The 18,293-nt window shown below is 48.9% G+C and overlaps 3 protein-coding genes across 3 annotated transcripts; all 3 read left to right on the top strand.

Moving 5' to 3' along the window:
* The first annotated feature begins 4,775 nt into the window (after window positions 1–4,775).
* Window positions 4,776–6,684, top strand: LOC131568582 (cathepsin G-like). The gene is made up of 4 exons (XM_058820682.1): window positions 4,776–4,833; window positions 5,283–5,581; window positions 5,696–5,953; window positions 6,493–6,684. The coding sequence occupies exons 1-4, from the start codon at window positions 4,776–4,778 to the stop codon at window positions 6,670–6,672; spliced, it is 795 nt and encodes a 264-aa protein (XP_058676665.1). The 3' UTR covers window positions 6,673–6,684.
* A 2,394-nt stretch (window positions 6,685–9,078) lies between these two features.
* Window positions 9,079–11,465, top strand: LOC131568567 (cathepsin G-like). The gene is made up of 5 exons (XM_058820668.1): window positions 9,079–9,133; window positions 9,580–9,733; window positions 10,224–10,365; window positions 10,482–10,739; window positions 11,286–11,465. The coding sequence occupies exons 1-5, from the start codon at window positions 9,079–9,081 to the stop codon at window positions 11,463–11,465; spliced, it is 789 nt and encodes a 262-aa protein (XP_058676651.1).
* A 2,397-nt stretch (window positions 11,466–13,862) lies between these two features.
* On the top strand, window positions 13,863–16,687 carry LOC131568730 (cathepsin G-like). The gene is made up of 6 exons (XM_058820812.1): window positions 13,863–13,920; window positions 14,367–14,520; window positions 15,011–15,152; window positions 15,269–15,526; window positions 16,071–16,220; window positions 16,577–16,687. Exons 1-6 carry the CDS (start codon window positions 13,863–13,865, stop codon window positions 16,685–16,687), a joined length of 873 nt encoding a protein of 290 aa, XP_058676795.1.
* The last annotated feature ends 1,606 nt before the right edge of the window (window positions 16,688–18,293 follow it).

Genomic DNA, 18,293 nt, shown 5'->3' with positions numbered 1-18,293 from the left:
AAGCACCTGTGGCTCTGTACACACAAGGAACAATCAGCAGAGCTGGCACACAGTGAGGGACACAGCTCCAAGCTCTGCCATCACCAGCCACCTTGGGCTGCTCTGTAGATGATATTCTTGCCCCTGACGAGGGGAGGAAATGATGCATTGACTCCATCTTATCAGAAGGCTAATTAATTACTTTAAAATACTATATTACTTTAATATAAATTACTTTAATTTTTAAAGAATATTTAAATTTAACATTTAAATAAATATCAATATTAATTAATTTCATATTAATTACTTTAAATACTATATTATTCTATTCTCCTATTATATATTACACTATATTACACTATATTCTATACTATATTACACTATTACTATATTACACTATATTATTACTATATTACACTATATACCCTCTCTCTGATGAGGGGAGAGGAATGATGCTTCTGACTCCATCTTATCAGAAGAATAATTAATTACTTTATTATACTATATCATTCTATATTATATTACTATACTATATTATACTATTACTTTATTACTATATTACACGATATTACACTATATTATACTATATTACACTATATTTTTACTATACTATACTATATTACACTATATTATTATTATATTACATTATATTATTACTATATTACATTATATTCCCTCCCCCTGACAAGGAGATAGAAATTATGCATCTGACTCCATCTTTCAGAAGGCTAATAATTTTCTTTATTATACTATATCATTCTATATAATATTACACTATTGCCATATTACACTATATTATACTATATTCCACTATATTATTAGTATATTACATTATATTATTACTATATTACACTATATTCCCTCCTCCCAACAAAGAGAGAGAATAATGCATCTGACTCTATCTTATCAGAACGATAATTAATTACTTTATTATACTATATTATTCTATACTATATTACATTATTACTATATTACACTATTTCTATATTACACTATATTTTTACTATATTCCACTATATCACACTACATTACACTATATTACACTACATTACACTATATTATTATTATATTACATTATATTATTACTATATTACACAAATGCCCTGACAGGCCAAGGAACCCAAACACCCTCACTGTGGGTGAACAATCTCCACATTGCACAGGCACAGCAAATGATAAAAATTGTTTTTCCTTTCCCTGAGATTCAGAGAATGTGAAACCCAGAAATATTCTTGGGGAGAATTTTGAGCCTTGCTTTTCTCTGTGAAATGTGGTGACACCGCTCTGTCTCTGGGTTTTATGACTTGAACACAAAGCTGTGGATCCTGGAGCCACAGATGATTTAAACACACAAGCACAATAAGGAAACTCCCAATATTATCAGACATTTGGTGCTCTGATGTATTTTAAAATGATCTTTCTGGGTTTGGCTGTTTCCATTACCACAGGAATGAAATGACACTTTTGGAGTGGTATCTCAATAGAGTCTGTGCATGACAGATAGAGAATGACATGAAAAACTCCCTGCACACATTCACACTGCTTTTAACTTGTTAGATCCATGTAGCTGAAGTGGAAACCACCTAATTCTGCCCTCCAAGCCCATGTGAAAGGTTTAGACTATTGCTGTCATCTTTAGCTCTTTACTAAAGTCAGCAACACTCACAGCAGCCTCTGTTTTACTGACAGTCCATCTTTTATTCCCTAATTCAGAGCACCTCTCAGAAACAACCCTCAATTTATGTAATTTGTGTAAAAAACGAGTAAACTTCTTTTTTGAATAAGTTTTGGCCTTAGCTCTTCCTTGGATTTTCTCTATACATTCACAATAGAGATTTTGAAGCAGTGTCCTACCTGCAGGCAAATTCTGCCATCCAGTGCCTCCAAAATGGCTCATTCCAATTTTGATAGAAGGATTTCCCTTGTTTTCTTACATCAGGAATGGTGTTGGGCGATGATTCCTACTGTCAGCTTACACTGTAGATTAAAATGCTTTTAAATTATTTAATTATTTTTAAATTATTTTAAATTATTTTAAATGCAGATGCTCTTCTGCGACAGCTGGAATAATCTATTGACATTATCACATGGCATACACCATAGAAAGTCAGCCAAGGACTTGTCTCACAGAGAGGAGGAAAGGAATTTGTTAGATTTGTTTCAATTCAGTTGAAAGCTGAGAGGCATCTCTATTTTTTGCCCATGAAGGGAACAGCTGAGCTGCCTCTGCTGCTTAAATAGAGTCTCTTGAAATCCCCAAATCCCTAGAGGTGGGGTTGATTAATCTGATTTCAGAGCTGTCAGGGATGGTTGTTCAGGGCTGTGCTCCCTCTGTGGGCAAGGGGAGGTGGCAAACATCCTCACACCAGCACTGAGATGCTGTTCTGGATGGAGCCCTCCCTCACTGTCTGGAAAATGGGACCAGAGGGACTCCTGCACACACAGGAATCTCATCTCTTACATGCCCAAGGCTGTGAATTCTGCATCCTCACCAGCTGGGGACTGATTGTTAACCTGAAAGGTCTGAGCAGCAGCTGGAAATCTCAAGGGATGTGTGACACCAAGGGCAGAATTAGCCTGATGCTGCCTTTGTTTAATTGGACTGGTGGCCTTTAGAGGCAGTGCTGTCTCTGCTGGAGAGTTTTCATTCAACTCCAGACACTCACAGCTCATTCTTCAATTTTTAGTGACTGCTTGTCAATGTGAATCCTTTCCCTTCCTTCTTTCCTTTTCCCTTTCCTTTTCCCTTTCCTATTTTTTTCCTTTTCTTTTTCCTTTTTCCTTTTTCCTTTCCTTTCCTTTCCTTTCCTTTCCTTTCCTTTCCTTTCCTTTCCTTTCCTTTCCTTTCCTTTCCTTTCCTTCCTTTCCTTTCCTTTCCTTTCCTTTCCTTTCCTTTCCTTTCCTTTCCTCTTTCCTTTCCTTTCCTTTTCCTTTCCTTTCCTTTCCTTCCTTTCCTTTCTTTCCTTTCCTTTCCTTTCCTTTCCTTTCTTTCCTTTCCTTTCCTTTCCTTTCCTTTCCTTCTATTTCCTTTCCTTCCTTCCTTTCCTTTTCCTTTTCCTCCTGCCTCTCATTTCCTTCCATCAATTACAGTAGAAAAAGATCCAATCCAACAAAAATGAGATTTGACTGGAATTTCAGGACTTAACTCTGTACCTAGTACCAACCTGCACAGAGCCTGTCTCTGATGTGGTCAGAGACACCTGGCGTGGGAAAAGACTGATAAAAGAACCAGAGAATGAGGACCAAATGTGCATCACAGGCAAAGGGATCAATAGCAAAAGAGAGATTGAAGTGAGAGGGGAAATGAAGTTTCTTCATTCAGTGTCAGTGACTGAATCTTTAATTTCACAGAATTTGCTTCTATATCCATACAAGAGAGGGCAGCAAACAGAGGTTTCTTTTCTGTATCCATCTGAAGGCGGGCAGATGCTGGTGATCTCCTGAACCAATCCCCTGTGTGGTCAGCAGAGAGGGAGAAAACACTCTAAGGATGGAATTCATGTGATTTTTCCAGATCTCCCATTACTTCTGAAATTGCACCTTCCACCAAACAGCTTCCAGGAGGATGCCCAGGACAGGGACTACAGCCCATGGTCTTTTTAGAACACAGGCTGAGGGGAAATGCCAATGTGCTCTGGAGGATTTATTTGTGGGCCTTCTCTAGATCAAAGCCATGTAAAATTTGGAACATCATGAGGTTTCACTGGTTGGAAGGCCAAAGAAGGGTGATGGAAACAGGGGCTGAGTCCCTTCCAGGCTGTAGCACTGACCCAGAGCTGCCAGGGAGGACTCAGAGAGGGCCCAGGCAGGGCTGCTCCCTTCTCATGGGGACACCCTGAGCCTGGTCCTCAGCTGAGCTCCAGCTGTGTCTCAGCCAGCCCTGCACCTGTCACCGTCACATCTTCTGGAAAAATCCCTTTGCCAGGACTTTATTCCTGGGAAGCTGAGAAGCCTCAAAGAAAAATGAAAACAATATTATGTCATTTGCTTCTCCTGTGTTTTGCTGCTTTGGAATGTGGTTGGAGATCGTTTATCCAACAGGTGGTTGTTTGATAAGTTTCATGTGAATTGTTTTGACTTAATGGCCAATAAGAGTCAGGCTGTGTTATACTCTGAGGAGAGAGTCACGAGTTTTTAAATATTATCTTGTTAGCCTTGTGTAAGTATTCTTTCTCTATTGTTTAGCATAGTTTTACAATCGCATTATTTAATATAATATAGTGACATAAAATAATAAATTAGCCTTCTGGGAACATGGAGTCAGATTCAGTCCCTTAGTGACCCTGATCGGTGATTTCTGATTTCCCAAGGACATCTCTGATGGCACTCAGCCCCTCTCATAAAAAATAGGAATTCTGCCTGCCCCTGGCCAGCTCTCCCCATTGCTATCAGAGGATGGGGGGAAACAAAAACCAAAAACCAACAAAATAATAAAAACAACAACAAAAAATCCAGATGGAAGTGTCCACATTAAGTGTCCCAGGGCCTCTCTCCAAAGGTCTCTGATGGTAGATGCACTCAACAAACAACCCTTTCCTGTTCCTGTGTGTACTGTGGGTGCTCTGAACCAGCCCAGATCTCTCCATTTTTTGAGAAGATTGTGACAAAAGAGCTGAGAACGTGTCATGAGCCCCTCACCAACCACAGTTTGGGGGGTGTGAGAACAAAAGCAGTAAATGACACGGCCACAGGTTTCCTGTGTCAGCTCCTCATGACATATATAGAGGTTGCCATTCTGTACCTGTTTCCTGCCTGGCCACAGCCACTGCTTTGGCTCTTCAGGACAGTGGTGGGAGATGCTGCTGCTCCTTCTGCTCACAAATGCTTTTGTCCTTCTGCCCTGGGCTGGGGCTGGTGAGTACACAGAGATGGGATTAGGAACATGCAAGGGCACAGATGGACTCTGAGCAGTCAATCTCAGGCAAGGCTCCTGCCTCACCTTCTCTCCTGGCTCTACTCTCCTGCTTTCCTCTCTCCTCTTCTCTCCTCTCATTTCCCATCTCAGCCTGTGCCTGAAGCCAGTGAGGCATTAGAGGCACTAGAGCTGTGCCCTTGATGGCATTGGAGTCATCCAGAGGCAGGGGTGGTCAGACCCCAGACAGTGCTGCTTGTCTTTCTCTCCACTGTGCAGCAGAAATGCTTTGGAGAGCCCCAGGAAGGAGATTTGTTGGGATCACTGGCATTAGAGGATGAGCCTTTCCTTTCATGCAGCCCCAAACTCGACAGGAAACAGCAGCATATTAACATTTATATTTTACATTTATATTTAAAATTCATATTAACATTTCCCACCTCTCTTCCAGGAAGGATCATTGGTGGAACGAAAGTGAAGGCTCACTCCAGACCCTACATGGCTTATTTAAAAATTCAAAGTGGATCAGAACCCAGTTACTGTGGAGGGTTCCTGATTCGCCCAGATGCAGTTCTCTCAGCAGCTCACTGTGTGGATAAAAAAGGCAGGGCAGTGAGGGTCACTGTGATTCTGGGAGCCCACAACATAAACAGCCGAGAACGGAGCCAGCAAAAGATCCGTGTGAGACAATGGGTCATCCATCCTCAATATTCCCGTGAAGGCTTCAAAAATGACATTGTGCTGCTGAAGGTCTGGCCCAACAGATCCTTCCTCCTGAGGGATCTCCCCCTGCTCACCTCCCTAAACTCTCAACTTGCTCCTAATTTTTGCTGGCTCTAACCCCATGTTCTCTCTGCCTGACAGCTGAAGCCAAGGGCCAGGATCAATAAGAATGTGCAGTTTATCTCAATTCCCAGGAGAAATGAACGGGTGAGAGAAGGAGCTTTATGCACGGTGTCTGGCTGGGGCTGGACATCTGACACAGAAAACAAGACTAATGTGATGAGAGAAGTGAAACTGAAGGTGCAAGAGGAGAAAATCTGTCAGCAGCTTTTCCGTAACTACCAGCGTCGGTCGATGATCTGTGTTGGTGATGAAAATAGTAAAAAAGCAACGTCCCATGTAAGTGTTGTGTTGGGGTGCAAGTCTGGGAGGAGGTTGGCACTGGAAATTCAGGTTAGCTCCCAGGTGAAAGCCAAAGGACACCAGAAAGAACCAGGACCTTCAGAATGATGAGCTGAGGGTCCTCAGAGAAGATCCGAAACCCATGTGCTCCCTGAATTGGGGTGCATTTTCCAACTCTCAGCAAGATTTGCTTTTTTACATAGCTGGGGATGTTCTACCCAGCCTAACCAGTGTTTTGGAGTGTAACATCCTTGTGATATCCTTGCCCAGATGGGTTAGATATTTACCCATGTTTAAAGTCAATGTTCTTTTAGAGTTTTTGAATCTCAGAGAGCCTCCAGGCCTGAATTGTTTCATGGGTGTGCTTAGAGGAGTAGTGAGGCAGCTACAAATGCTGAGAGCTGGGTCTGGAGGGAGGGAGGTGCTGGGAAGAGGAGGTGCTTCACCTGGAGGGAGGGAAGAGGAAACTTGCTGCTTAAGGCAGGGAGAGCTGAGCTGTGGCATGTCTGACTCCTCTCACTCCTTTCATGGCACAGGGTGATTCTGGTGGCCCATTAGTCTGCAATAAGAAGGCTCATGGCATTGTTTCTCATGCACGTGAACACAACATCTTCCCTGAAGTATTCACCAGGATCTCACACTTTGAGCCGTGGATCCATCAGCAGCTGAAGAGGTTTTCTCCCCAAGATATTCCTTGCTTTCCATTGTCTGAATAAAATGATCAGTGCCCCTTCTCCACGATGCATCCAACACCTGCTGGTGCTCACAAGCTCCCAGGGGCAGCTGAAGTGCAGTCAGAGAAGCCCCTGTGGTGCAGCCACAGGCTTTGGCACTAAGGACAGTCTCCGTGGCAAGCTGTAAATGCAAGTCCCAAGTACACCCAGCTTCCCGTTGCGCCCTTCCTCCCACTGCCACTCCAGCTCTGCTTCGGGCCATCAATAAAAGCATGTTCAAAGTCACTTGTGTCTGCAGCCTTCTTGAGAGCTGGATTCAAACCCTGAATGTGAGAATGAGGAGGTGACTGATATTGTGTCCTTGATTGTGGGGGTTGATTGGCAGATGTGCCAGGACCATGTGTGGTCCTGGAGTGGCTGTGCCCTGCCAGCAGTCTGGATCAAGGTCCAGCCACTGGCTGGGGTCCTAAACCACCAGAGGCAACTGATAGTTGGGGACCCAACACCAAAGGATGAATTCAAAGGAAAAAAGGAAGGACTCTTTGCTTGCTTCTTCCAGCTGCTTTAGTTCTTTCCCACACAGAAGCGGTGCTGGCGTGGCGCCGTGTGGAATCTGCATCGCGGCACAGGAGTTGTTCTTTCCCGTGGCAGGAGCAGCGCCAAAGCGAGGCAGGGGACACAACACTCTGGGCACTGGCAGTGGCCACGGCCACGACCTCTCCCTTGGCAGGAACCACAGCTGGGCCCAAGGCCGCGATGTCTCCCACAGCAGCTGATGCCACACTACAGCAGACCCCATGCAGCTTAGGAGAGGTCCATGGAGGATTGAGACTTAACTGTAGGAACTGCTGAGTCATGATGAAACAGCAAAAAAAGCTCCTGTCTTCTTCTACCCCTAGCCCCATAGCTCATCTCTGTAACCTCCCTCACAGGTAACTTTTCCCTGACCCTTACTATTGGACAAGTTTGGATCCCCCTATACCCTATAAAAGGGGCTGGTTTAGCCCATTGGACAGAAGAAGAGCTGTCGCTGGAACCCGTCGCAGACTCCCCAGTAAACCATCGCTGTGGAACCGCCAGGACCTCTCCTTCTCCTCTCTCGCGTCTGCTTCTGCCTCAGCCAAAGGTGCCCTAGCAAGCAAGCAAAGAGCTGAAATCCTAAGAGAGCTGAGAATCACCAAAGAGCTGAGAATCACTAAGCTTGCTAAGGGCAGCCTACGGCGGCTGTGAGCTGACTGGGTATTCGGGCACTGTGTCTCCCTGAGGGACTGAGTTATCCGGACTATCCTGCATCGCTTGGTGATAAGGCCAAGATCAGGGACTTATCACCATGTGGGTGTTCTTCTTTCTCGTGGCAGAGAGCAGTGCTGGTTGCAAAGAGCTGCCCCACGCGGGTGCCAGCAGAGCGCAGGTGGAGCGCGGAATCCAGGCGGCTCAAAGAGGGGCAGTGGGAGAGTGCACAAAAGAGAAAAACAGTGGCTTTGATGCAAGAGGGGATGGATGGAATCCAGGGATGGGACTGTCTGGATTGCTAGGAGGGGTCTGGGGGGACACATGTAAACAGAGCCTGGAGCGGGGAAGTCACAGATCCTGGAGGTTTCACTGGCTGGGCTCGTGACCAAAGGAGGGTGATGGAAACAGGGGCTGAGTCCCTCCCAGGCTGTAGCACTGACCCAGAGCTGCCAGGGAGGACTCAGAGAGGGCCCAGGCAGGGCTGCTCCCTTCTCATGGGGACACCCAGAGTCTGGTCCTCAGCTGAGCTCCAGCTGTGTCTCAGCCAGCCCTGCACCTGCCCATGGCACCTGCTGGTCTGGACTGGGCTCACAGAATGACTCGCCAGCTGCACCTCAGACTTTCCTCATCACCATGGACTTCTCAGATTCCCCAGAAGAGCAGGGCTGAGGTCATGAGGCTCCCACTGGCCTTGTCCCATAAGAACCTTGATTGGTGATTTCTGATTTCCCAAGGACATCTCTGATGGCAGTCAGCCCCTCTGATAAAAAACAGGACTTTGCCTGACCCTGGCAAGCTCTCCCCTTTGCTATCAGAGGACAGGGGGAAAACAAAAAACAAAAAGAAAACAAAATGCTGGTGGATGAACCCTACATGCAGGATCCCAGGGGCTCTCTCCAAAGGTCTCTGATGGGATATGCACTCAACAGACACCCCTTTCCCGGGACACTGTGGGTGCTCTCAACCAGCCCAGATCTCTTCACCTTTGTGAGAAGATCATGACAAAAGATCAGGGAACGTGTCATCATAAGCCCCTCACCAACCACAGTTTGGGGGGTGTGAGAACAAAAGCTGTAAATGACACAGCTAGAGGCAGGCTGAGGTTTCCTGTGTCAGCTTCACATGACATATATAGAGGTTCAGTACTGGCCATTCTGTACCTCTCCCCTGCCTGACCACAGCCACTGCTTTGGCTCTTCAGGACAGTGGTGGAAGATGCTGCTGCTCCTGCTCACAAATGCTTTTGTCCTTCTGCCCTGGGCTGGGGCTGGTGAGTACACAGAGATGAGATTTAGGAACATGCAAGGGCACAGATGGACTCTGAGCAGTCAATCTCAGGCAAGGCTCCTGCCTCACCTTCTCTCCTGGCTCTACTCTCCTGCTTTCCTCTCTCCTCTCATTTCCCATCTCAGCCTGTGCCTGAAGCCAGTGAGGCATTAGAGGCACTAGAGCTGTGCCCTTGATGGCATTTGAGTCATCCAGAGGCAGGGGTGGTCAGACCCCAGACAGTGTTGCTTGTCCTTCTCTCCACTCTGCACCAGCAATGCTTTGGACAGCCCCAGGAAGGAGAGTGGTTGGGATCACTGGCACCTGGCTTTAGAGGATGAGCCTTTCCTTTCATGCAGCCCCAAACTTGACAGGAAACAGCAGCATATTAACATTGCTGTTAACATTTATATGTAACATTCAGATTAACATTTCCCATCTCTCTTCCAGGAAGGATCATTGGTGGATGTGAAGCTAAGGTCCACTCCAGACCCTACATGGCTTATTTAGAAGTTAAAAATGCGACAAACGCTAGTAGGTGTGGAGGATTCCTGATTCGCCCAGATGCAGTGCTCTCAGCAGCTCACTGCATGGATATACAAGAGTAAGACTCCATTTTTCTTGTACAGGTGATTTTTTCCAGTCTCACACAGTCCCAGAGTGCCTCAGCTCTGATCCAGGCTGAAACAGTACCCTGTGTCTCTTCAGGCTCAGCTGGCATCTCTGGAGCTGAGCTCCGCTCTGTGAGTGGCAGGAATTGTCTGCCTGGTTGGGGCTGAGTGTCCTTGGGGACAGGAATGCTCACAGGGGTCTCCAGGGTCATGGTTCCTGCCATGGCTTAGAGCTGCTGCTGGAGAAGGGCTCCAGTGTGTCCCCTGCCCTGCTGCCCTTTGTGCTCAGCACGGAGCAGCTCCCAGCTGTGTCAGTGTGGGCTGAGGGATCCTCGGCTGGGCTCGGGAAGGAACCCAGGTGAGAGAGGACAACTTGCTGAGAGCTGCTCTGGGGAGGTTTCTCCAACATCACCTCCCTCCAGCCACCTGCCCGGGGGGCTGTTCCTGTCAATGCAGCTGGAATGTGCTGGTGTTTCCTGGCAGGATAGAGAATGTCACTGTGATTCTGGGAGCCCATAACATAAGTGACGAAGAATGCAGCCAGCAGAAGATCTCTGTTGCACGATGGGTCATCCATCCTAAATATTCCTGTAAAGATGGGAGAAATGACATTGTGCTGCTGAAGGTATGGCCCAACAGATCCTTTCTGCCTGAGGGATCTCCCCCTGCTCAGATCCCCAAACTCTGAACTTGCTCCTCATCCTTTGCTGCCTCTAACACCGTGTCCTCTCCGCCTGACAGCTGAAGAAAAAAGCCACGATCACTGAGAATGTGCGATGTATCTCCATTGCCAAGAAAAACGAACGTGTGAGAGCAGGAGCTTTATGCATGGTGTCTGGCTGGGGCCAGACATCTGAGAAAGGGAACATGAGTGATGTCTTGATGGAGGTGGACCTGGAGGTGCAAAATGAGGAAATATGTAAGCAGCTTTCCAGTAAATACCAGCGTCAGTCTATGATCTGTGTTGGTGACGAAGATAGTAAAAAAGCAACTGCCCCTGTAAGTGTTGTTTTAGGCTGCAAGCTTGGGAGGAGGGAGGGATTGGAAATTCAGCTTAGTTCTTAGGTGAAAGCAAAAGGACAACAGAATGAACCAGGACCTTCAAAATGATGAGCTGAGAGTCCTCACAGAAGCTCTGAAACGGATGTGTTCCCTGAATTGGGGTGCATTTTTGTAACTATCAGCAACATTTGCTTTTTTACATACCTGGGGATGGTCTACCCAGCCTAACCAGTGCTTTGGTGTGTAAATTCCTTGTGATATCCTTGCTCAGATGGGTTAGATATTTCCCCATGTCTAAAGGAAGTCAATGTTCTTCTTCTGAGTTTTTGAAACTCGGAGAGCCTCCAGGCCTGAATTGTTTCACGGGTGGGCTTAGAGGAGTAGTAAGGCAGCTACAAACACTGAGAGCTGGGTCTGGAGGGAGGGAGGTGCTTGGAAGAGGAGGTGCTTCACGTGGAGGGAGGGAAGAGGAAACTTGCTGCTTAAGGCAGGGAGAGCTGAGCTGTGGCATGTCTGACCCCTCTCACTCCTTTCATGGCACAGGGTGATTCTGGTGGCCCATTAGTCTGCAATGAGAAGGCTCATGGCATTGTTTCTCATGGATGTGGTGGCCGTTTCTCCCCTGAGGTATTCACCAGGATCTCCCACTTTGAGCCCTGGATCCGCAAGAAGCTGAAGAGGTTTCCACTCCAAGATATTCCTGGCTCTCTGTCCTCTGACTAAAATGCTCATTGCCCCTTCTCCACAATGCATCCAACACCTGCTGGTGCTCAGAGGCTCCCAGGGGCAGCTGAAGTGCAGTCAGAGAAGTCCCTGTGGTGCAGCCACAGGCTTTGGCACTAAGGAGAGTCTTTGTGGGATGCTACAAATGCAGCTCCCAAGTACACCCAGCTTCCCATTGCTCCATTCCTCTCACTGCTAATCCTGCTCTGCTTCTGGCCATCAATAAAAGCATGTTCAAAGTCACTTGAGTCTACAGCATTCTTGGGAGCTGGATGCAAACCCTGAGTTTGAGAATGACGAGGTGAGTGATATTGTGTCCTGATTGCGGGGCTTGATAGGCACATGTGCCACACGTGGCTCTGCCTTGCCTCTGCTGCCTGCAGGCCGGATCAACAGTTCAGCCACTGGCTGGGGTCCTAAACCACCAGAGGCATCTGATACTTGTGGACCCAACACCAAAGGATGAGTTCAAAGGAAAAAAGGAAGGACTCTTTGCTTGCTTCTTCGAGCTGCTTTAGTTCTTTCCCGTGCAGAAGCGGTGCCGGGGTGGCGCTGTGTGGAATCAACATCGCGGCACAGGAGTTGTTCTCTCCCGCAGCAGGAGCAGCGCCAAAGCGAGGCAGGGGACACAACACTCATGGGCACTGGCAGTGGCAGCGGCCATGGCAGCAATCTCTCCTTTGGCAGGAGCCACAGCTGCGCCCAAGGCCGCGATCTCTCACAGGGAAGCTGATGCCACACTGTAGCAGACCCCATGCAGCTTAGGAGAGCTCCACGGAGGATTGAGACTTAACTGTAGGAACTGCTGAGTCATGGTGAGACCACAAAATAAGCTCTTGTCTTCTTCTACCCCTCGCCCCATAGCTTATCTCTGTAACCTCATAGGTCACTTTCTCCTGACCCTTTCTTTTGGACAAGTTTGGATCCCTCTATACCCTATAAAAGGGGCTGGTTTAGCCCATTCGACAGAAGAAGAGCTGTCGCTGGAACCCGTCGCAGACTCCCCAATAAACCATCGCTGTGGAACCGCCAGGACCTCTCCTTCTCCTCTCTCGCATCTGCTTCTGCCTCAGCCAAAGGTGCCCTGACAAGCAAGCAAAGAGCTGAAATCCTAAGAGAGCTGAGAATCACCAAAGAGCTGAGAATCACTAAGCCTGCTAAGGGCAGCCTGCGGCGGCTGCGAGCTGACTGGGTATTCGGGCACTCTGTCTCCCAGAGGGACTGAGTTATCTGGGCTATCCTGCATTGCTCGGTGATAAGGCCAAGATCAGGGACTTATCACCATGTTGGTGTTCTTCTTTCTCGTGGCAGAGAGCGGTGCTGGCTGCAAAGAGTTGCCCCACTTGGCTGCTGGCAGGGCGCGGGTGGAGCGCGGAATCCACGCGGCTGAAAGACGGGCAGCGGGAGAGTGCGCAAAAGAGAAAAACAGTGGCTTTAACGCAAGAGGGGATGGAATCCTGGGATGGGACTGTCTGGATTGCTAGGAGGGGTCTGAGAGGACACATGTAAACAGAGCCTAGAGGGGGAAAGTCACAGATCCTGGAGGTTTCACTGGCTGGGCTCATGGCCAAAGGAGGGTCATGGAAACAGGGGCTGAGTCCCTTCCAGGCTGTAGCACTGACCCAGAGCTGCCAGGGAGGACTCAGAGAGGGCCCAGGCAGGGCTGCTCCCTTCTCATGGGGACACCCTGGGCCTGGTCCTCAGCCGAGCTCCAGCTGTGTCTCAGCCAGCCCTGCACCTGCCCAGGGCACCTGCTGGTCTGGACTGGGCTCACAGAATGACTCCCCAGCTGCACCTCAGACTTTCCTCATCACCATGGACTTCTCAGATTCTCTAGAACACCAGGGCTGAGGTCATGAGGCTCCACTGGTCTTGTCCCTTGCTGACCCTGACTGGTGGTTTCTGATTTCACAAGGACATCTCTGATGGCAGTCAGCCCCTCTGATAAGAAACAGGAACTTTGCCTGACACTGGCCAGCTCTCCCCATTGCTATCAGAGGAGGATGGGAAACAAAAAACAAAAAGGAAAAAATATCCTGGTGGAAGCAACTTGCATGAAGGTTTCCAAGGGCTCTCTCAAAACGTCTCTAATGGAATATGCATTCAACAAAACACTTTCCCCTTCCTGTGAGCACTGTGGGTGCTTTGAACCAGCCCAGATCTCTTCATTTTTTGAGAAGATCGTGACAAAAAAGCAGAGAACGTGTCATGAGCCCCTCACCAAGCCACAGTTTGGGGGTTATGTGAACAAAAGCAGTAAATGACACAGCTCAGGCAGGCTGAGGTTTCCTGTGTCAGCTCACCATGACATATATAGAGGTTGAGTACCTGACATTCTGTACCTGTTTCCTGCCTGGCCACAGCCACTGCTTTGGCTCTTCAGGACAGTGGTGGGAGATGCTGCTGCTCCTTCTGCTCACAAATGCTTTTGTCCTTCTGCCCTGGGCCGGGGCTGGTGAGTACACAGAGATGAGATTTAGGAACATGCAAGGGCACAGATGGACTCTGAGCAGTCAATCTCAGGCAAGGCTCCTGCCTCACCTTCTCTCCTGGCTCTACTCTCCTGCTTTCCTCTCTCCTCTCATTTCCCATCTCAGCCTGTGCCTGAAGCCAGTGAGGCATTAGAGGCACTAGAGCTGTGCCCTTGATGGCATTTGAGTCATCCAGAGGCAGGGGTGGTCAGACCCCAGACAGTGTTGCTTGTCCTTCTCTCCACTCTGCACCAGCAATGCTTTGGACAGCCCCAGGAAGGAGAGTGGTTGGGATCAGTGGCACCTGGCTTTAGAGGATGAGCCTTTCCTTTCATGCAGCCCCAAACTTGACAGGAAACAGCAGCATATTAACATTGCTGTTAACATTTATATGTAACATTCAGATTAACAGTTCCCATCTCTCTTCCAGGAAGGATCATTGGTGGACGAGAAGCTGATGCCCACTCCAGACCCTACATGGCTTTTTTAGAAATTAAAAATGGGACTAATACTAGTAGGTGTGGAGGATTCCTGATTCGCCCAGACGCAGTGCTCTCAGCAGCTCACTGTGTGGATATGAAAGGGTATGACTCCATTTTTCTTGTACAGGTGATTTTTTTACAGTCTCACACAGTCCCAGAGTGCATCAGCCCTGATCCAGGCTGAAACAGTACCCTGTGTCTCTTCAGGCTCAGCTGGCATCTCTGGGGCTGAGCTCTCATCTGTGAATGCAGGAATTGTCTGCCTGGTTGGGGCTGAGTGTCCTTGGGGACAGGAATGCTCACAGGGGTCTCCAGGGTCATGGTTCCTGCCATGGCTTAGAGCTGCTGCTGGAGAAGGGCTCCAGTGTGTCCCCTGCCCTGCTGCCCTTTGTGCTCAGCACGGGGCAGCTGCCAGCTGTGTCAGTGTGGGCTGAGGGATCCTCAGCTGGGCTCTGGAAGGAACCCAGGTGAGAGAGGACAACTTGCTGAGAGCTGCTCTGGGGAGGTTTCTCCAACACCACCTCCCTCCAGCCACCTGTCCTGGGGGCTGTTCCTGTCAATGCAGCTGGAATGTGCTGGTGTTTCCTGGCAGGAGAGTGAAGGTCACTGTGATTCTGGGAGCCCACAACATAAGGAGGGAAGAACCAAGCCAGCAGAAGATCCGTGCTGAAAAATTGGTCATTCATCCTCAATATTCCCGTGAAGATGGGAAAAATGACATTGTGCTGCTGAAGGTCTGGCCCAACAGATCCTTCCTGCCTGAGGGATCTCCCCCTGCTCACCTCCCCGAACTCTGAACTTGGTCCTCATCCTTTGCTGGCTCTAACCCTGTGTTCTCTCTGCCTGACAGCTGAAGAAAAAAGTTGAGATCAATGAGTATGTGCGATGTATCTCCATTCCCAAGGAAAATGAACGTGTGAGAGCAGGAGCTTTATGCACGGTGTCTGGCTGGGGATGGACATCTAAGGAAGGGTTCATGAGTGATGTCTTGAGGCAGGTGGACCTGCAGGTGCAATATGCGGAAATATGTGAGCAACTTTCCAGTAACTACCAGTGTCAGTCTATGATCTGTGTTGGTGATGAAGACAGTAAAAAAGCATCATACAAGGTAAGTGTCATATTGGTCTGCATGCTGGGGATGAGGTTGGGACTGGACAGTAAGCTCAGTTCTCAGTTGAAAGCCAAAGGACACCTGCATGAACCAGGACATTCAAAATTATGAGCTGAGAGTCCTCACAGAAGCTCTGAAGCCCATGTGCTCCCTGAAGTGGGGTGCATTTTCCTAACTATTAGCAACATTTGCTTTTTTACTTACCTGGGGATGGTCTACCCAGCCTAAACAGGCTTGGGGTGTAAATTCCTTGTTATATCCTTCCCCAGATGGGTTAGATATTTCCCCATGTCTAAACTAGGTCAATGTTCTTCTTTGCAGTTTTTGAATCTCAGAGAGCCTCCAGGCATGAATTGTGTCATGGGTGGGCTTAGAGAAGTAGCGAGGCAGCTACAAACACTGAGAGCTGGGTCTGGAGGGAGGGAGGTGCTTGGAAGAGGAGGTGCTTCACATGGAGGGAGGGAAGGGGAAACTTGCTGCTTAAGGCAGGGAGAGCTGAGCTGTGGCATGTCTGACCCCTCTCACTCCTTTCATGGCACAGGGTGATTCTGGTGGCCCATTAGTCTGCAATGAGAAGGCTTATGGCATTGTTTCTCATTTATATGATGACCACATCTTCCCCGTGGTATTCACCAGGATCTCCCACTTTGAGCCCTGGATCCGTAAGAAGCTTAAGGGTTTTTCGCGCAAGGCAATTTCTTGCTTTCCATTCTCTGACTAAAATGCTCATTGCCCCTTCTCCACGATGCATCCAACACCTGCTGGTGCTCACAAGCTCCCAGGGGCAGCTGAAGTGCAGTCAGAGAAGCCCCTGTGGTGCAGGCACAGGCTTTGGCACTAAGGAGAGTCTTTGTGGCAAACTGTAAATGCAAGCTCTCAAGTGCACCCAGCTTCCCATTGCTCCCTTCCTCCCACTCCTGCTCCAGCTCTGCTTCTGGTCATCAATAAAAGTATGTTCAAAGTCACTTGTGTCTGCAGCATTCTTGGGAGCTGGATTCAAATCCTGAGTGTGAGAATGAGATGATGACTGACATGTCCTCATCGCAGGCATCGATCAGCACATATGCCAGGACTGGCCGTGCCTTACCTCTGCTGCCGGCAGGCAGGATCACGGTTTGGCCACTGGCTGGGATCCAGACCTCCAGAAGCAGCGAATAATTGTGGACCCAACACCAAAGGATCAGTGCAAAGGAAAAAAGGAAGGACTCTTTGCTTGCTTCTTCGAGCTGCTTTAGTTCTTTCCCGTGCAGAAGCGGTGCTGGGGCGGCGCTGCGTGGAATCAGCATCGCGGCACAGGAGTTGTTCTTTCCTGTGGCAGGAGCAGCACCGAAGCGAGGCAGGGGACACAACACTCATGGGCACTGGCACTGGCAGCGTCCACCGCCGTGATCTCTCCCACGGCACGGCAGCTGATGCCACACTGTAGCAGACCCCATGCAGCTTAGGAGAGCTCCATGGAGGCCTTAGATTTAACTGTAGGAACTGCTGAGTCATGGTGAGACCACAAAATAAGCTCTTGTCTTCTTCTACCCCTCGCCCCATAGCTTATCTCTGTAACCTCATAGGTCACTTTCTCCTGACCCTTTCTTTTGGACAAGTTTGGATCCCCCTATACCCTATAAAAGGGGCTGGTTTAGCCCATTCGACAGAAGAAGAGCTGTCGCTGGAACCCGTCGCAGACTCCCCAATAAACCATCGCTGTGGAACCGCCAGGACCTCTCCTTCTCCTCTCTTGCGTCTGCTTCTGCCTCAGCCAAAGGTGCCCTGGCAAGCAAGCAAAGAGCTGAAATCCTAAGAGAGCTGAGAATCACCAAAGAGCTGAGAATCACTAAGCCTGCTAAGGGCAGCCTGCGGCGGCTGCGAGCTGACTGGGTATTCGGGCACTGTGTCTCCCTGAGGGACTGAGTTATCCGGACTATCCTGCATCACTTGTTGATAAGGCCAAGATCAGGGACTTATCACCACGTGGGTGTTCTTCTTTCTTGGGGCAGGGAGCGTGGAATCCGCGTGGCTGAAAGACGGGCAGTGGGAGAGTGTGCAAAAGAGAAAAACAGTGGCTTTAACGCAAGAGGGGATGGAATCCTGGGATTGGACTGTCTGGATTGCTAGGAGGGGTCTGAGGGGACACATGTAAACAGAGCCTAGAGGGGGAAAGTCACAGATCCTGGAGGTTTCACTGGCTGGGCTCGTGACCAAAGGAGGGTGATGGAAACAGGGGCTGAGTCCCTTCCAGGCTGTAGCACTGACCCAGAGCTGCCAGGGAGGACTCACGGAGGGCCCAGGCAGGGCTGCTCCCTTCTCATGGGGGCACCCTGAGCCTGGTCCTCAGCTGAGCTCCAGCTGTGTCTCAGCCAGCCCTGCACCTGCCCAGGGCACCTGCTGGTGTGGAATGGGCTCACAGAATGACTCCCCAGCTGCACCTCAGACTTCCTCATCACCATGGACTTCTCAGATTCCCCAGAACACCAGGGCTGAGGTCATGAGGCTCCTATTGGCCTTGTCCTTTTATGACCCTGACTGGCGATTTCTGATTTCACAAGGACATCTCTGATGGCAGTTAGCCCCTCTGATAAAAAAAAAGGAACTTTGCCTGACCCTGGCCAACTCTCCCCATTGCTATCAGAGGGGGATGGGAAACAAAAAACAAAAAGGAAAAAATATCCTGGTGGAAGCACCCTGCATGCAGGATCCCAAGGGCTCTCTAAAAACGTCTCTGATGGGATATGTACTCAACAGACACACCTTTGCTCTCCCTGAGCACTGT

Source organism: Ammospiza caudacuta, chromosome 27, assembly GCF_027887145.1.
Source record: "Ammospiza caudacuta isolate bAmmCau1 chromosome 27, bAmmCau1.pri, whole genome shotgun sequence".
NCBI classification, from domain to species: Eukaryota; Metazoa; Chordata; class Aves; order Passeriformes; family Passerellidae; genus Ammospiza; species Ammospiza caudacuta.
Note: the sequence above shows the minus strand (reverse complement) of the source record. Positions and strands in the feature narration are given on the sequence as shown.